The sequence below is a fragment of the Eurytemora carolleeae genome, unplaced genomic scaffold (genome assembly GCF_000591075.1).
Source record: "Eurytemora carolleeae unplaced genomic scaffold, Eaff_2.0 scaffold306, whole genome shotgun sequence".
In the NCBI taxonomy this organism is placed as follows: Eukaryota; Metazoa; Arthropoda; class Copepoda; order Calanoida; family Temoridae; genus Eurytemora; species Eurytemora carolleeae.
The window spans coordinates 73,348-90,413 of record NW_019396197.1 but is presented as its reverse complement, the minus strand read 5'-3'; the positions used below and the strand labels follow the sequence as shown (position 1 = coordinate 90,413).

The following is a 17,066-nucleotide window of genomic DNA, read 5'->3' as shown; positions in this document are numbered from 1 at the left end:
ATTCAACTCGTCCTGTTTCGATGTCCTCTCTATATATTATACAGCTTAAACAAACATCAAAGGAATTTTATATCCCAGCTACAGTAAATATGAAACAAAAAGTTGAAAAGATATCCTTGAAATATAATAATTTAATAGTTCCATTCTTCAGATTTTGCTGAAAGTGTGTTATAGACGTTTCTATCCTTTTTTAATTATACCATCAAATATATATATTTTTCTTGTCGGTTTGTCTGTTTGTTTGTGACCGATAAACGTCTAACGGCTGATACGATCTAGTCCAATTTTCTTGTGGGGCCTCACATGACCGGCCCAGGAAAGGTTTATGAAGGCTCAAAATTACAAAAATTTGTATAGAAAAGTTTTTGATTTTGTAAAACTTTGACAATGCACGAAAAAATATTATTAAATTTTTTGTTTTTGTTTTAAATTGTAGAGAAGATGCTCACAGATAGAGACGCACTTGAAAGCTGAAATAGAGGATTGGCGCGAAGCGCCTTAAAAGTCTACATAGTTAATATAATAACAATCTGTGCTTTATTTGAATGTGGCTTTCCGAGACTAACCAAATACCTGCACTTTTAAAATTAGAGCTTTCAATGAAACATAATAAATCATAGAAATCATGTATAGTGTGTCCCAGAACATGGGAATTAAGTTTCGACTTTTATAACATCTGAGAGTTACGCCACATTTTGTCATAAAAGTCTTAACATGAAATCAAATTACAAACAAAAGTTTTCTTCGTATTTAAATTTTCATAGATTTACGGTCTTCCAATTTGCGCATTCCAATTTGCGCTTTCCAATTTGCGATTTCCAAATCGCTGGATATGTTACGAAAGGAAATAAAAACATGTTTTATTATAAAATGCTATTATAAATCTAGACACTAATAACTAAGGGCTACAAAATTCCAGTTTTCCAGATTCAATTAAAAAAAATAAAATTCAAATATTTTATAACTTCGTCAAATATACCTCTAAAGTCTTAATGGGACATCCTGTAGTGTTTGTAATCTATTAGAGAACTCTAAATATATACATGGGAATACAGACCAATATATTCACATGCCCTAGGTTTATCAGGTTTATTAGGTTTATCAGGTTTATCAGGTTTATCAGGTTTATTAGGTTTATCAGGTTTATCAAGTTTATCAGGTTTATTAGGTTTTTCAGGTTGATCAGGTTTATCAGGTTTATCAGGTTTATTAGGTTTATCAGGTTTATCAGGTTTATCAGGTTTATTAGGTTTATTAGGTTTATCAGGTTTATCATGTTTATTAGGTTTATCAGGTTTATCAGGTTTATCAGGTTTATCAGGTTTATCAGGCTTATTAGGTTTATCAGGTTTATCAGGTTTATCAGGTTTATGAGGTTTATCAGGTTTATCAGGTTTATCAGATTTATCAGGTTTATTAGGTTTATCAGATTTATCAGGTTTATCAGGTTTATCAGGTTTATCAGGTTTATCAGGTTTATCAGGTTTATCAGGTTTATCAGGTTTATCAGATTTATCATGTTTATCAGGGTTATTAGGTTCATCAGGTTTATCAGGTGTATCAGGTTTATCAGGTTTATCTGGTGTATCAGGTTTATCAGGTTTATTAGGTTTATCAGGTTTATCAGGTTTATCAGGTTTATCAGGTTTATTAGGTTTATTAGGTTTATCAGGTTTATCAGGTTTATCAGGTTTATCAGATAATTTATCTCCTCCAGATCTTCCAAAAATGGATTTTGAGGATTAAGATATTGAGGACAAATTTTGAGAATAGTTCTTAAAGATGTATTTTGAGGATAGACTTTGAGGATGAAATTTGTTGACGGAATTTGAGGTTGGATTTTGAAGATGGATTTTAAGGAATTTTGGAATGGTATTTAGGGATCTATTTAGGGATCTATTTATTGAACTATCTGTAGAGGATTGTTTGTTCAGAATGGATTTTAAGGATCGAGTTTTAGGATCGGGAAATAGAAATATTTTTCTTAATTTACTTTAAGCAGAAATTGAATGGTTTTGGAATTATTTCATTTTCCGAGTTTTCAAAGCACATTTTTGGGATAGAAGGTTTATAATTAAATTTTAATTAAATTAAATTATATTCTATAATTCTTAATTTTAGTTTTGAACATTTATTTATTATTGAAATGGAAAAATTAAGGTCTCCCTTAGATCAGAAGTAAGACAAAATTTGAAGTTGTAAAAATTTGTCTTTACACAAACCAAAGTTTAGTCAGTTCTTATCATCTGTGTTAACAGTTACAAATAACAAACTCATTGATCGACATTTATAATCAATAAAGACGACTTTTAGTCTGCTTTATTCTTTTTTGCAGAATTTCTGGAAGGTAAAATATACTGTACACACTTCACAACAATTTGCAGATCAAATTACTGCAGAAAGATGAATAGAGAAAGAAGAAAGGAATTTTCTCGAATATTTAAATAAATGTGACACCATTATTTTTGAAGGTAAACAAGAACTGGGTTTTAGTAGAAACTCTTTTTTGAATTATACATATTCACAAGATGTAAAAATCAATCTTCAACCCAGCTAAAATGGCAACCTTAGTTTTAGTAATGTGATACAAGCTGCAAAAATATCTAATTCAATCTGAAAAAAAAATTTCAATAATGTCAAAAATATGATGGGATTGGGAGAACCAGAAAACTATAATGGCTACTTTATAACTCAAGTTTTAAATTTAAATGGTCCAATGAACATGAGGCACAGCAGTAGAGTTGAACTTAATGTGTGATTTAATAAGTTACAAGTAAAAACTGCTTTGTAACAACATCAAATACACTTAAGTACTTGGAGACACACTGTATTTTATAACACAATATTTCATAATCCTCTTAACGAACTTTTCCAAAGTTTAGTCTGTTTGTGGTTTGAATTCCCTTGCGCAGAAACCCAACTCATTACACAGCACTTAGTTTCATTTCAAGGGGTAGACTAGGCGACTAGGAGACTAGTAGGCTAGTAGACTTGGATACTAAGAGACTAAGAGACTAGGAGACTAGGAGACTAGGAGACTAGGAGACTAGGAGACTAGGAGACTAGGAGACTAGGAGACTAGGAGGCTAGGAGACTAGGAGACTGGGAGACTAGGAGACTAGGAGACTGCAGACTAGGAGACTTGGAGACTAAGAGACTAAGAGACTAGGAGACTAAGAGACTAGGAGACTAGGAGACTAGAAGACTAGGAGACTAGGAGACTAGGAGACTAGGAGACTAGGAGACTAGGAGACTAGGAAACTAGGAGACTAGGAGACTAGGAGGCTAGGAGACTAAGTGACTAGGAGACTAAGAGACTAGGAGATTAGGAGACCTGGAGATTAGGAGACTAGGAGCTAGGAGACTAGGAGATTAGGAGACTAGGAGACTAGGAGAATAAGAGACCAGGAGACTAGGAGACTAAGAGATTAGGAGACTAGGAGATTAGGGGACTAAGAGAATAGGAGACTAGGAGACTAGGAGACTTGGAGACTAAGAGACTAAGAGACTATGAGACTAAGAGAATAGGAGACAGGGGACTAGGAGACAAGGAGACTAAGAAACTAAGAGACTAGGAGACTAGGAGACTAGGAGACTAGGAGACTAGGAGACTAGGAGACTAGGAGACTAGGAGACTAGGAGACTAGAAGACTGGGAGACTAGGAGACTGGGAGACTAGGAGACTGAGAGACTAGGAGACTTGGAAATTATTAATTTTCGAAGAAAAGTTGATTTGAATTTAAAAACAAATAAAAGCACAACAAGGTTCTGATTAACTGTTACAAAAGCTTATTAACCGAATTTAATCCCTAATTATAAAAGAACCAACATTATTTTAAATTGTTTAACCCTATTCGCTATTAGCATATGTGAATAACTCAAGAGGGAAGGAGAGGGGGGCGCAGGGCAAGGTCACAATATTAAAAAAAAATCCTGTATTATTATTCACCTGATAAATTTTGAAGGATTCGAGCAGGTTAACCAGGATAATTTTCCAATCAATATTAAATGATCCGATTAATTTAAGATAAATTCACGAATAACCAGCTGAGGACACTGCATATTTATTTTCAAAATTGGAGTTTACTTTCAGACGTTTGGGAGAAAACAGGGATATAAATAGTATCGTTAAGAACTGTTACAGTGATAACCAGAAAACTGTGAAATAGGAAGACGACTTATCGAAATACTTAAGTGTATTTGATGTTCTTACAGAGCACATTGCACAATTTTTGTGTCCAATGCTTGTAAATAGACTATTTAAAGTATAAATTGAGTTTAAAAGGCGTTTTCCTATTTCAGAATTTTACTCGTTATTACATGTTTGAGTTGTTAATAAATATTAGAAGCTAGTACGGTGCTTTGCGTTCCCTCGCAATGATATTTTACAAGCCACCATTTTCTTTGTACATCTAAAAACTTAATTATTTCCAAGATTTTTAGTTTTATCGGTGGATTTGTCATAAACTATCTCTGGGATGATATAGAGTTAAAAGTTTAGCTGTTTTATTCTTAATCATCGAACACAACCAAAACTAGCCAAATATATTTAGTCCTATATAGCTCTGAGCTTAAACTTTAGAATGGTGGATATCGAGATCAATACTTGATCTCCTCTTTTTCTAAATCTTCAGATTAAATATTGCTTGTTTTCCTCTTGTTATAAATCTCCAGATTAATTAACCCATCAGGATTAAAGATATTTAATTCTAAAGTTTTCAGGTCAGGGCTTTTTAATAACCTTTTTCTAGTAACAATTTCAGTGTTTCAATATTGCTTTTTCAGCAACCATATTTTTGTAATGTTAAAATTTTATGGAATTTTCTGTTAACATTGATGGATTTCTAAATTTAAAAAAACATTTTCATGTAAATTGCCAGAAAACAACTGGGCTCAAATGCTAAGAAAAACATTAGTTTGTAAAAAATTCACAAGAAAAGTTTGGTCTGACAAAAAGTACTAAAATTATAAAATTGTGAATTAATTTCATCAATTAATCTTTATATATATGCTTTTTAAGCCACAAAAAGAAAGATTTTTGCAAAGTCATCTTTTTATAAAATCACACCAATCTATGTAATTTTGTCTATGGGTAAAAGATCAATTAAAGAATTGTTTTTCATTGTGCTGGTGGTATAATAAGAAATAGTAAAACAATACTTTTCAACGTAACCTATATTTATTGGAATTATGTAATGAAGAGAAACTAATAAACAACTTGATACATTACTTTGCTCTACACATTCACAAATAGAAAACAAAAACACTAAATTGCACAAAGAAGTTTTTGTAACAATTTGAACAAATTGTTCAATTTTCAGATTTTGGTATTGTAAAAATGCTTTAAATTTACTGAGCAGAGGGTATTGATAAATGAGCTTTTGTACATTTATTTGTATTGGTGTTTAATTAATATTATGTAGCTAAATATGAATTGAATTTTCTAATCTCGATGTCTTACAGTTACAACCTCATGGTGTAAACCTTTGACATTTAAAACTTAGATTATTTGATCTAACAGAATTCATAGTTGGAAATATCAAAGGTTTACACTATAAGGTTGCAAAGACATAAGAATTAAAAAATCAGAGTTTTGCAAGACTCAATTCTATTGTGCAGAAAACAATTTACAAAATTGAAATAAAGGGAAAGTTTTTTAGTTTATACTAAATTGAATTTGTTGATTTAGTCTCGAAATGCAGACTTGAAAGTGTTATGATAAAAACTAAAAGATAATTAGGTTTTACCAATGGAATTAAAATAATCCTCAGAACTCGCATTAAAGGAAATATTCCCGAAATGTGAAAGGGTATTGGATAAATCAGAATTAAATTCGATATCCATTGATTTCCGTAAATCATCATAAATTCATCCGATGTTTCTTTATTATTAGAAAATTGTAAGAAGGTTATGAACTTGAGTGGTTAAAAATCCTCATCTATTCCCTGTAGAAGTTTCGAGTTTTGGAGTTTTAGAGGTTTAAAGGTTTAGAGGTTTAGAGATTTAAAGGTCTAGAGATTTGGATGATTAGAGATGTAGATCATTGTGGGGGTTTATAGGTTTAGAAGATTAGAGATGAAGAGGTTTAGAGTTTTTAGATGTTTAGAGGTTTAAGAAGTTTAGAGGTTTAGAAATTTTATTGTTTAGAGGTTCAGAAGGTTAGATGATTAGAAATGCCCATCTCTGCTTGAGAAAGAAGATGCCCATCTCTGCTTCAGAGAGAAGATGCCCATCTCTGTTTGAGAGAGAAGATGCCCATCTCTGCTTGAGAAAGAAGATGCCCATCTCTGCTTCAGAGAGAAGATGCCCATCTCTGCTTGAGAGAGAAGATGCCCATCTCTGCTTGAGAGAGAAGATGCCCATCTCTACTTGAGAGAGAAGATGCCCATCTCTGTTTGAGAGAGAAGATGCTAATCTCTACTTGAGAGAGAATATGCCATTCTCTGGTTGAGAGAGAAGATGCTCATCTCTTCTTGAGAGAGAAGATGCCCATCTCTACTTGAGAGAAAAGATGCTCATCTCTACTTGAGAGAGAAGATGTCCATCACTACTTGAGAGAGAAGATGCCCATCTCTGCTTGAGAGAGAAGATGCTCATCTCTTCTTGAGAGAGAAGATGCCCATCTCTACTTGAGAGAAAAGATGCCCATCACTACTTGAGAGAGAAGATACCCATCTCTGCTTGACAGAGAAGATGCTAATCTCTAATTGAGAGAGAAGATTCTCATCTCTACTTGAGAGAGAAGATGCCCATCTCTACTTGAGAGAGAAGATGCTCATCTCTGCTTGAGAGAGAAGATGCCCATCTCTGCTTGAGAGAGAAGATGCTCATCTCTGCCTGAGAGTGAAGATGCCCATCTCTACTTGAGAGAGAAGATGCCCATCTCTGGTAGATAGAAAAGATGCCAATCTCTGGTTGAGAGAGAAGATGCCCATCTCTGGTTGAGAGAGAAGATGCCCATCTCTGGTTGAGAGAGAAGATGCCAATCTCTGGTTGAGAGAGAAGATGCTCATCTCTGGTTGAGAGAGAAGATGCCAATCTCTGGTTGAGAGAGAAGGTGCCAATCTCTGGTTGAGAGAGAAGATGCCCATCTCTGGTTGAGAGAGAAGGTGCCAATCTCTGGTTGAGAGAGAAGATGTCCATCACTGCTTGAGAGAGAAGATGCCAATCTCTGCTTGAGAGAGAAGATGCCCATCTCTGCTTGAGAAAGAAGATGCCCATATCTGGTTGAGAGAGAAGATGCCAATCTCTGGTTGAGAGAGAAGATGCCAATCTCTGGTTGAGCAAGAAGATGCCCATCTCTGCTTAAGAGAGAAGATGCCCATCTCTGCTTAAGAGAGAACGGTTTAAAGTTGGAGAAAAAAAAGGTAAGTTTAAAGTTAATAATGTTAAAGAATTCTTCCTTCCTTGCTGTGGAACATGGAAGTAAAGTAAATTCCCAGAAGTAACTACAAATATAAAATCTTCAGTTTTACACTTTTTCGTTATATACTACACAACTCCTGTGGTTTATGATCATTGGAGTATTTAAAACCATAATTTGTGGCAAACAATTGTCGTCCTAATACGCAGTATTTTGCTACTTTTGTAAAACTTTCTTTTTTCTCATCATTTACAGAAAGAATACCCATTGATTAAACTAAATCATTATCTGTTATTATTATTTTAATATCCTTCCTTCCTTATATTTATTTATTATGATATAAAGATATTATATTTACTTTATGGCTCTACGGGATCTAGACACACATTATAAACTTAATAGATTTATTATGTTAAACATTACCTCTAGTTTATTTAGAAATTTAGGCCAGAAAACAGCTCTGAAAACATATAAGAAAGGAAATTTAAGAGTTAAAGCCCTATTGCAAAATTGATAAGGTACTTCATTGTGTATATAACGGCATGTTTTACGTATTTATAGCACTGTACAGTTGTATAAAACATATTTCGAGTTTGTGGCAATGCAAAGCCTTAATTCATTTACAAATTTACAAAGTTTTAATTGAATTAAGAAAGAAAAATGTACCACTTTCTTTTGAGTTTTATTCTTTAAAATTTAAATTAAAATTTAAATCCCAAAAATCTAAATTTAAAATATCAAAGGTTTACACCATCAGGTTGGAAAAAGAAAATAATTCGAAAATTTGAACTGGTACAATATAGATGTGATAGATCAATTAAAATCCAGTTTTATGAATTTTTTAGTTTTCAAAAATACTGAAAACTTTCTTTGTTTGACAAGATCAAAGTTTCACGGAACAAAGGAATTCTTTAAACTTGATTTCTTTCGAGAAAATTTTACATTAACGAGACTGATTTTGAGTGGAATATCTAATTGACAACGGTACTCCTTAAGCCTATCCTATCACGGATGAATGAGTGGTCTTTATTAATTATGGTGTCTGTAGCCTCTCCTATCACGGATGAATGAGTGGTCTTTATTAATTATGGTGTCTTTAGCCTCTCATATCACGGATGAATGAGTGGTCTTTCTTAATTATGGTGTCTGTAGCCTCTCCTATCACGGATGAATGAGTGGTCTTTATTAATTATGGTATCTTTTGAAAATTAAACATTAATACTTTTCCTGATGCTGCATCTTCCTCAATGTTGCTAAAAAAAAAGGTTATAATGGTACTGTTGTGAATCGAATATGTCAGTCTACAAATGGTAAGTTACGTTTATGTACAGTCCCTAGTGGAATTCTAACAGAGGATTTAATAATAAGTGTATCGCACAGGGGGGCGGAAATGTCATGTGTGTGTGTCTGTACCAAAAGAGTGTGTGTCAGTTTAAAGTACCGAAGGTGTGTACTGTAGGTTTATACAGTACGTAAGAATCTCGGTATTTGTACAGTCTAGGAGAGTACATTTGTTTATTGTTAATTGTTTACTTAAACATATGTTTAATATACATGTGTAGAAGCCTGACTTTTAGTTATAAGAAAATATGATTTTGTCCTACATGTTAAAATTAGAATTGAGTTTGCATAAATGCGCAAACAGTTTCACTGATATTTCGCAAACTTGTTCAATCTCGGATTTTACACTAGTCATTCTTAGTATGTTAAGCGAGTAACATATGAATAAATAAACTTGTGAAAATATGTTATCATTCTGAGTTATTGAGACTTCTACACATGTAATATATTATTTACATATTTAAGTCAACACTATAAAGCCACAGTTTTATGGAAAAAATATAATTTGATTAAAGTTTACAATAAACTACTCGTTATTCAATTTTAATTATAATTGACGACATTGTTCTACAATTTCCTTGACTGTAGTCATGTTGTGTGTCTGTACCAGAAGAGTGTTTGTAAGTTTACTGTACCGGTCTGCAAAGCAGTGCGACTGGCTTTCTCTTGCCGGACCAGCGCCATTTCCTTTCCCTATATTCCTGTTCCCTGGTATCGCAGTATGCTCTCCGATTAGTTATGTGAACTATATATATCAACTATTGAGGTTGGGCCGACATTCAAGTCTTAATATTCGATTTTACATTGCCGATCTTCTTATCATTTAGTAGCCCTAAGTATGAAGCTTTTAAAGATTTGCTCTTGTTTAAGGTTTTACATAGATTTTCGCGCCAAAAATTGGCACCGATTTTTCCGGTTAATTTCCGATCTAATTCCCATAGTTTATAGACTACAAGTACATTTACATACAGTGTGTACAGTGTACACTGTGCAATGTACATTTTCAATATATCAAGGTTGTTTAGCAGGGTTGCTTACTTTCGATGCGCTCTAATGTACGAAAAATGTCGTCTCCTATAATCAATGGACAGTAAAATTCGTAAATGACATCACAGGATCCTTACCTGCTCTTCCAGAATCAGTGACGTCATTTCTGATTTGAAAAATAAATCTTATCTTATAATTTTCCATTTGTGATAATATTTTAGGAATTTGATTGAATAAAGCAAAATAGATCATACAAAGAAGTTCGTAGTAAGATTTTGATTCCACTGGAGACCAGCTGAGGGATTTGAAATTTCGCGATTTACAATTCAAAACTTAAAGATGCAGAAAAGCAAAAAAGAAAAAAAATTAATCTTCATTTATTTCTATTTTCTTATTTAGAATTTTGTTGAATTTCGCTATAAATTTAAAAAGAGACTGTCCTCGGAGTTTCAAGTGTCCTTGTTTTTAAAACCGATTCACAACGCTACTCTTTGAATCGTTTTTCTAAATGTAAGGGGTTGAATTCTAACAATTTCCTCCATCGTAATTCTGTTGCAGACATATTCTGCAGGTCATTTTTACAAAAATTAACCACAATTGAAAATGATAAATTGTCAAGCTAAAAACATGGATATCCTATTTACTCAGAAATGATTTGTAGATTTGAAAAAAAATATATTTTATTTAAATTTTGTAAACACCCCCAAAAAATGTTCAGCTAAGTCTATGATTTGTCGGCATACCCGGTCCGGTGGTTTTCATGTTTTTGGCCGAACCTTAGCCATAGAATTAATTTCAGATGTGAAATTTCATTGGAGGATTTAAGACTTCACTTCAGTATTCCCTGATTTAAGACTTAAAACGTTAGCTTAGGATAAGTTTATATTCTTTTTCTTGAGTTTAATTGAGTCTGTAAGTTTTGAATTGTCAAATCGGTTTAAAATAGTTTTTATTCTATCTCTTCTTGTCAGTCAAAACAATTCAGAGATAAGAACAATGAGATTAAACTTAATTAATCAGTTCCGGGACCGCCTACCGCCGGTTCAAAGTTGAACCATTGATTCAAAAGCAAGGATTAATGAAGGATTTAAGTCGATGATTCAAATTTGAACCGGCGGGTAGGCAGTTCAAATTCATTAAATTTGGTCACCATAAAATTTAAAAGTTTCTAGCTAACGTGATCATCATATCAGCTTGATTTTCCGTAATGAGTAAAAAAAAAATTTCGAAATTTAAAAATCCAAAGAATAGAAGGTTTATGATCATTGTTCTCTTAGGAAATCGGATTACTAGAACTATGAATTTTTAAATCTGAAATGAAAATATTTAGAAAGTTAAATAAACATTCAGAGCTGGTAACTTTTTCTTAATCTCGAGATTAAATAATGCTTGTTATCCTCTTGTTATTAATCTCCAGATTTATGAACTGATCGGGATTAAGGATATCCAATTCTAAAGTTTTCAGCTCAGAACTCAGAACTTTTATGATGCGAATCAGAGTCCAAAACTAAAGAACAAAGAGTTACGACTTAAATATTAAGTTTCAGCTTAAATGCCACTTCTGAGTTAAACTTTAAACCTGTACCTCTGGGTTCAATTTTGTGATATTTCATTGAATTAAAATGATCAAATCTGACGATTTAAATTAATAAATCTTTTCGCGTAATCTGGAATAAACAAATTTATATTGTGTAATCCAAGAAATATTATTTCCCGGGAAGTTTAAATTTGCCTAAAGTAGTGTTAAATTGAGAAATGTTAATATTTAAGTATCAACACGTTATTTTTCAGAACTTTTAAGCTATACCTTAAATTTCGCGCATTCTTTAATTTTAGACTCAGTTTTTATTTCCATTGAATATGCGGATTGATTTAATTCTTCTTCCCTATCCTGTGATCGTCATTCCGTGCAGGGATTAGTTAACTCGAGGAATCAAGAATTAATCCTCAAATTCAAAAGTGCCAATATTGGATATTGAAATCAAACGTTAATGATCAATAATATCCACACAAAATTTCCGACCAAAGGGATGCTTTTGTACTTAATGATTTAAACATGTATCCTGATTCATAATAATTACATTTTCTAAACAATTTCTGTCTGATGACAAGTGAGTGTGTAATTAGATTAATTGAAGTTAATTAATTCTATAATTAAAGATGCATAATTATAACACAAGTAGAACAATAAGGGGTAAATTAATTATCTATAATTAACACTGAGTATTTGTTTATTACAAATACGAATATTTATTTTATAAATGTTTAATGTTTATAATTTAGTTTGATATTCTCTACTTTTTTCATTAAGTAGAGTAATAAATAATGATTTGTTGAGATTAAATCAAATATTAATTATTATTCACAAGATATATTATTGGTTCAACATTTTCTGAATATAAGAAATAATAGGTTTTTTATAATTTGTTCCAATCTGACATGATTGACATGGTGGCGTACTGTAGGTGAACTGCACCAGGGAAGAGAGGTTTCAGTGTTTTTTATAATTTGTTCCAATCTGACATGATTAACATGGTGGCGTACTGAAGGTGAACTGCACCAGGGAAGAGAGGTTGCAGTGTTTTCTAGAATTGATACACTTCATTAAAGGAAGGGATTAGCTTGTTAATTCTTGACTCTATTCATTCCATCCATTGGAAATTTTGATCTGAAAGGGGGTGGGGCCATGTCCAATTCCCCTCCCCCCCCCTCTGTAACGGCCTTGATTCCATCCACTTAAGTCCAGATAAAGATGTTTTGGATGTTTGATATGTAATCGAATAACATTGGGTTTCTCATATCTGTGCAATACGTAGCTTAAAATTAAAACTAAATGAACTACGAGGTCACAAAGTCATGCCAGTCGAGTCGAGTAAATTTAACCTTCTCCCTTGAGTTTGCCCCTCAAAAAAAAACTCCGATTGAAACTTTGCTAACATTATCATAAAAAGAAGACTTGAAGTTTTTCCCAAATTAAAGAAAGAATTTCATCAACTGAATTAATTTCAGCCTATTTAATTGTATTTAAAGAATATTTGTAATTGGAATTATTTCAAAAGTTTTTTTTTTGCAAAATTTTGGAAAAACTCTTTAATGATTAATTCTTCAGAATTTTAAACTTCTTTGTTCCTCAGGATTAAATAAATATTGACTTTCAGGAAATCTCCTCTTTAGCTTAAAAATAGTTCTTGTAAAATGTGAAAAAAGGATCGGTTTCGAAGATGAAAAGTTTCATTTATTATTTTAGTTTGGAAATTTATGATTGAAGGACTATATTTAAAGAAGCTTTAAGCGTAGTTTCAAGTGACCCTCCATGCAAAAAGGGGATTAGCAATTTATGACGAAAAATCTGAAACCTTAATCTGAATGTGAAAAATGGCGTCGTTTTCCTGGCGTTAAAAATGTTTAATCCTGATAATTTCTCCATTTCTTCTAGATCAAGAAAGAAACAGGACACTATGACTGTAAGAAAAAAGCTTAAAATTTATTTAGTCCGTTCAGTGGTCTTTGAAGTCTCATCCTTTTTAGATAACGCTGCAGTTAAACTACTAAGAGTAAGTTAAACCACTAATTCGTGTTCTTCATTAAAATTGGTTCAAGGACAGAAAACAGAAAGGTTAAATTTATATTTGAAATTTTATTTAATTAATATAATAAAACAACTTTCATTTTGATAAAACAACTTTGAATTACAAAGTTTCATGTGACAGGGCACTTAAAAGAAGTCAATGAACTGGAGCCAATTTTTCTAGCATGTATAGGTATGTTTTCTAGCATGTATAAGTATGTTTTCTAGCATGTATAAGTATGTTTTCTAGCATGTATAAGTATGTTTTCTAGCATGTATCAATATGTTTTCTAGCATGTATCAGTATGTTTTCTAGCATGTATCAGTATGTTTTCTAGCATGTATCAGTATGTTTTCTAGCATGTATAAGTATGTTTTCTAGCATGTATAAGTATGTTTTCTAGCATTATGTTTTCTAGCATGTATCAGTATGTTTTCTAGCATGTATCAGTATGTTTTCTAGCATGTATCAGTATGTTTTCAAACTTCAAACTTATCACAAAATTTACTTATTATGACGTTTCCATCCTCAGAATGATGGGAGTTTTTGTGACGTAATACGGACTTATAAATAATATTATCAATTATATTATTAAAAATTAAAATTGAAAATTTCTTTACAAAATTGTAAAAGTTTGACACAGTTGTATGTCAATTTCTCGAGGCAGGATCATAAGATATAACTTTCATGGGTCGCGATCAAGAGCTCAAGTGATTTCAGCCTATACCCCCTTTCATTTTTCCTTTACATTCCCTTTAAGCTCATTGTGAAACTGCTTTTCATATCAGCAAATCCATAAAATGGTAAGATTATTTAACAATAAATCAGAATCTCTACTTATACTTTGCTTGGGTGTTTGTTTGTTAGTATCCAAAAAAACGGCAAAACGGCTGAATCGATCGGGCCCAAAATTTGTGTAGGACCTCACACGACCCAGGGGAGGGTTATGGGTGATCAAAATTTTAAAAAGTTTGATTTCTAGTAAATTTTTAAAAACCACTATTATTTTTTTTAGAAAATCCGAAAACTTTTTGTTTTGTTTTTGTTTTACAAAAGAGAAAAAAAAACAGAAAAAGAGAAAATGTTCACAATTAAAATGGAAGCGCCCTGAAATCCTAATAATTCTTCCATGTAATTAAAGATTCTTAATCTAAATTTTATATTTGCAGAAAATATAATTGCGTGATGAAGTTAATTGTCTAACTGATTATCTGTTTTATGCCAGACTCGAGAAATGTTTAATTTTATTATTTTATGTTTTCCAATACTGAGCTTTAAATATCGGACAAAACAGGGAATTCAAAAAATTCTTTCATAGCCAAATAATTCATGGTAAACAATTTAGAAGACACGGCCATGGTTAATTAAGCGGATTTCAAATGTAAAAATATTTAAAAGAAAAAAAAACTTTTCTCTTTTTGCACAATGTTTTCGGAGTTGAAAATCCGCATCTTCTTTGCAAAATTTGCAGATTAGATTGCATTGCACCCCTAGAGGATTAGGGTTGCAGTGCAAATATCAGGGATTCAATAGTGACATAATTTTGTTCAAAAGTTTGAAAAATGTTTTATTACACTACTTCATTTTAAGTGTCTGACTGATAGATCAGGGTTTTAAACAGGTTTGTGTATTTTAAACTGTTTGACACATTTAATATTAAAATTTGAAAATATCCTTATCTTTCAATTTTAAATATGAGATTTTGAAAAAGTTAAGCATAATTTATTTGATGACTTTCTAAAAATTTTATATATGTTTTTTTATATATAAGGGGTAAAACAGTAGCTTTTTGAGAAGTTGTACACTGCATGCACCAATATCCAATGCACCAATGCACCACTTATTTTTTATATAAAACACTAGTTTTTCAAAACTGCAATTAATAAAAATCTGTCATGGTAAAGACAATTTATTTGTTTACCTATGTAATAAATAAAGTAATCACCCCCTTACCTGTGAAACCTGAACATGCCTGTATATAGATTTCGTTAGAATCACCTGACCGTATTATCGGTCTGTTTTATTGTTATCTGTACCTTATACTTAAATAAAATCAGTTAAATATTGACTCTGTTTACGAACGGTTTGAATTACCATTGCTCGGTAGAGGGGATAGTGTTTGGTAGCTTTGCGTGTCGATAAGTACATACCATTGTTCGGTAGAGACTAGAGAGTCTAGAGATTGATAGCCTTGTAGTTAGTAGTTACACACTTATACCTACCAGTGTTTGATAGAGGGGAAAGTGTTTGATAGCTTTGTATGTCGATAACTACATACTTAGACCTACCATTGTTCGGTAGAGAGAGGCTAGAGATTAATAGCCTTGTGTGTGGAAAATTACAAACTTATTCCTAATATAAGTTTTCGGTAGAGGGGATAGTGTTTGATAGCTTTGTATGTCGATAAATATATACCATTGTTCGGTATAGAGGCTAGTGTAATTATATATGTAGAGCTACCAATGTTCGGTAGAGAGACTAGAGATTGATAGCTTTGTGTGTGGATAATTACTAACTTATTCCTACAAAAAGTTTTCGGTAGAGGGGATAGTGTTTGATAGCTTGTGTGTCGATAACTACATACTTAGACCTACCAGGGTTCGGTAGAGATGATAGTGTTTGGTAGCTTTGTGTGTTGATAACTACATACTTATTCCTACCAGGGTTCGGTAGAGAGGATAGAGTTTGATAACTTGTGTGTCGATAACTACATACTAAGACCTACCAGGGTTCGGTAGAGATGATAGTGTTTGTAGATTTGTGTATCGATAACTACATACTTAGACCTACCAGGGTTCGATAGATATGATAGAGTGTGATAACTTGTGTGTCGATAACTACATACTTAGACCTACCAGGGTTCAGTAGAAAGGATAGAGTTTGATAGCTTTGTGTGTCGATAACTACATACTTAGACCTACCAGGGTTCGGTAGAGAGGATAGAGGCTTGTGTATCGATAACTACATACTTAGACCTACCAGGGTTCGGTAGAAAGGATAGAGTTTGGTAGCTTTGTGTGTCGATAACTACATACTTAGACCTACCAGGGTTCGGTTGAGAGGATAGAGTTTGATAGCTTGTGCATCGATAACTACATACTTATTCCTACCAGGGTTCGGTAGAAAGGATAGAGTTTTACACCTCGTCAGCTCTTTAATAAAAGGAGTTTTTATTAAAAAAAAATGTAAGATAGTAATCTTTTATTTTCTTTAGTGTGACGAGAATGACTAATTTAAACTTAAATTTTTAACTTTAATTGTCACACAACGCCTACATAGTATGTTATTTGTACCTTTTCACAATACTTGGTGTCTAATTTTAATTTTTTTATTTCGCTACATTTCAATGAACAAGTTTACAAAAATTGACATTTAGATTGTGACATTTAAAGGCTCCAGTCTGTATTTTGTTGGTAATTCTTTAGGTTAGAGCTAGAGCTGGGGGTTGCAGAGTATGCATTTTATTTGTATGAAAAATACCAAATATTTTAAAACAGAATTTTCTAGATTTTATTAAGGTTAGTTTTCTATTAGTTTAAAGCAAAATTTTAGGCCAGTAAAGGGAGCAAGGTCCAAAAAACCCCTGGTATGGTCGGAAGGGGCCAAAAAATTGCAAACCAAACATTGCAATCTGTTTTAAGATAAGGTTCATTTACCAAGATTTCTATAAAGTTATGAATTTCTTTTGGATAATTACGTAACCACACTCAATTCAGGTACATTTGATTTGAGCTGAACCGACCTTTACAGTCTCGCCCGGTACACCAACTACAGTAGCAGTAGTTGACGCGGTCTGACTTAAGGCC

General features: G+C 32.4%; 1 protein-coding gene across 1 annotated transcript; it reads right to left on the bottom strand.

Moving 5' to 3' along the window:
* Nucleotides 1-1,031: 1,031 nt before the first annotated feature.
* Nucleotides 1,032-6,363, bottom strand: LOC111697883 (sporozoite surface protein 2-like). The gene is made up of 2 exons (XM_023468017.1): nucleotides 6,188-6,363; nucleotides 1,032-1,719 (listed from the first exon to the last, which is right to left on the bottom strand). The coding sequence occupies exons 1-2, from the start codon at nucleotides 6,361-6,363 to the stop codon at nucleotides 1,032-1,034; spliced, it is 864 nt and encodes a 287-aa protein (XP_023323785.1).
* Nucleotides 6,364-17,066: the final 10,703 nt, after the last annotated feature.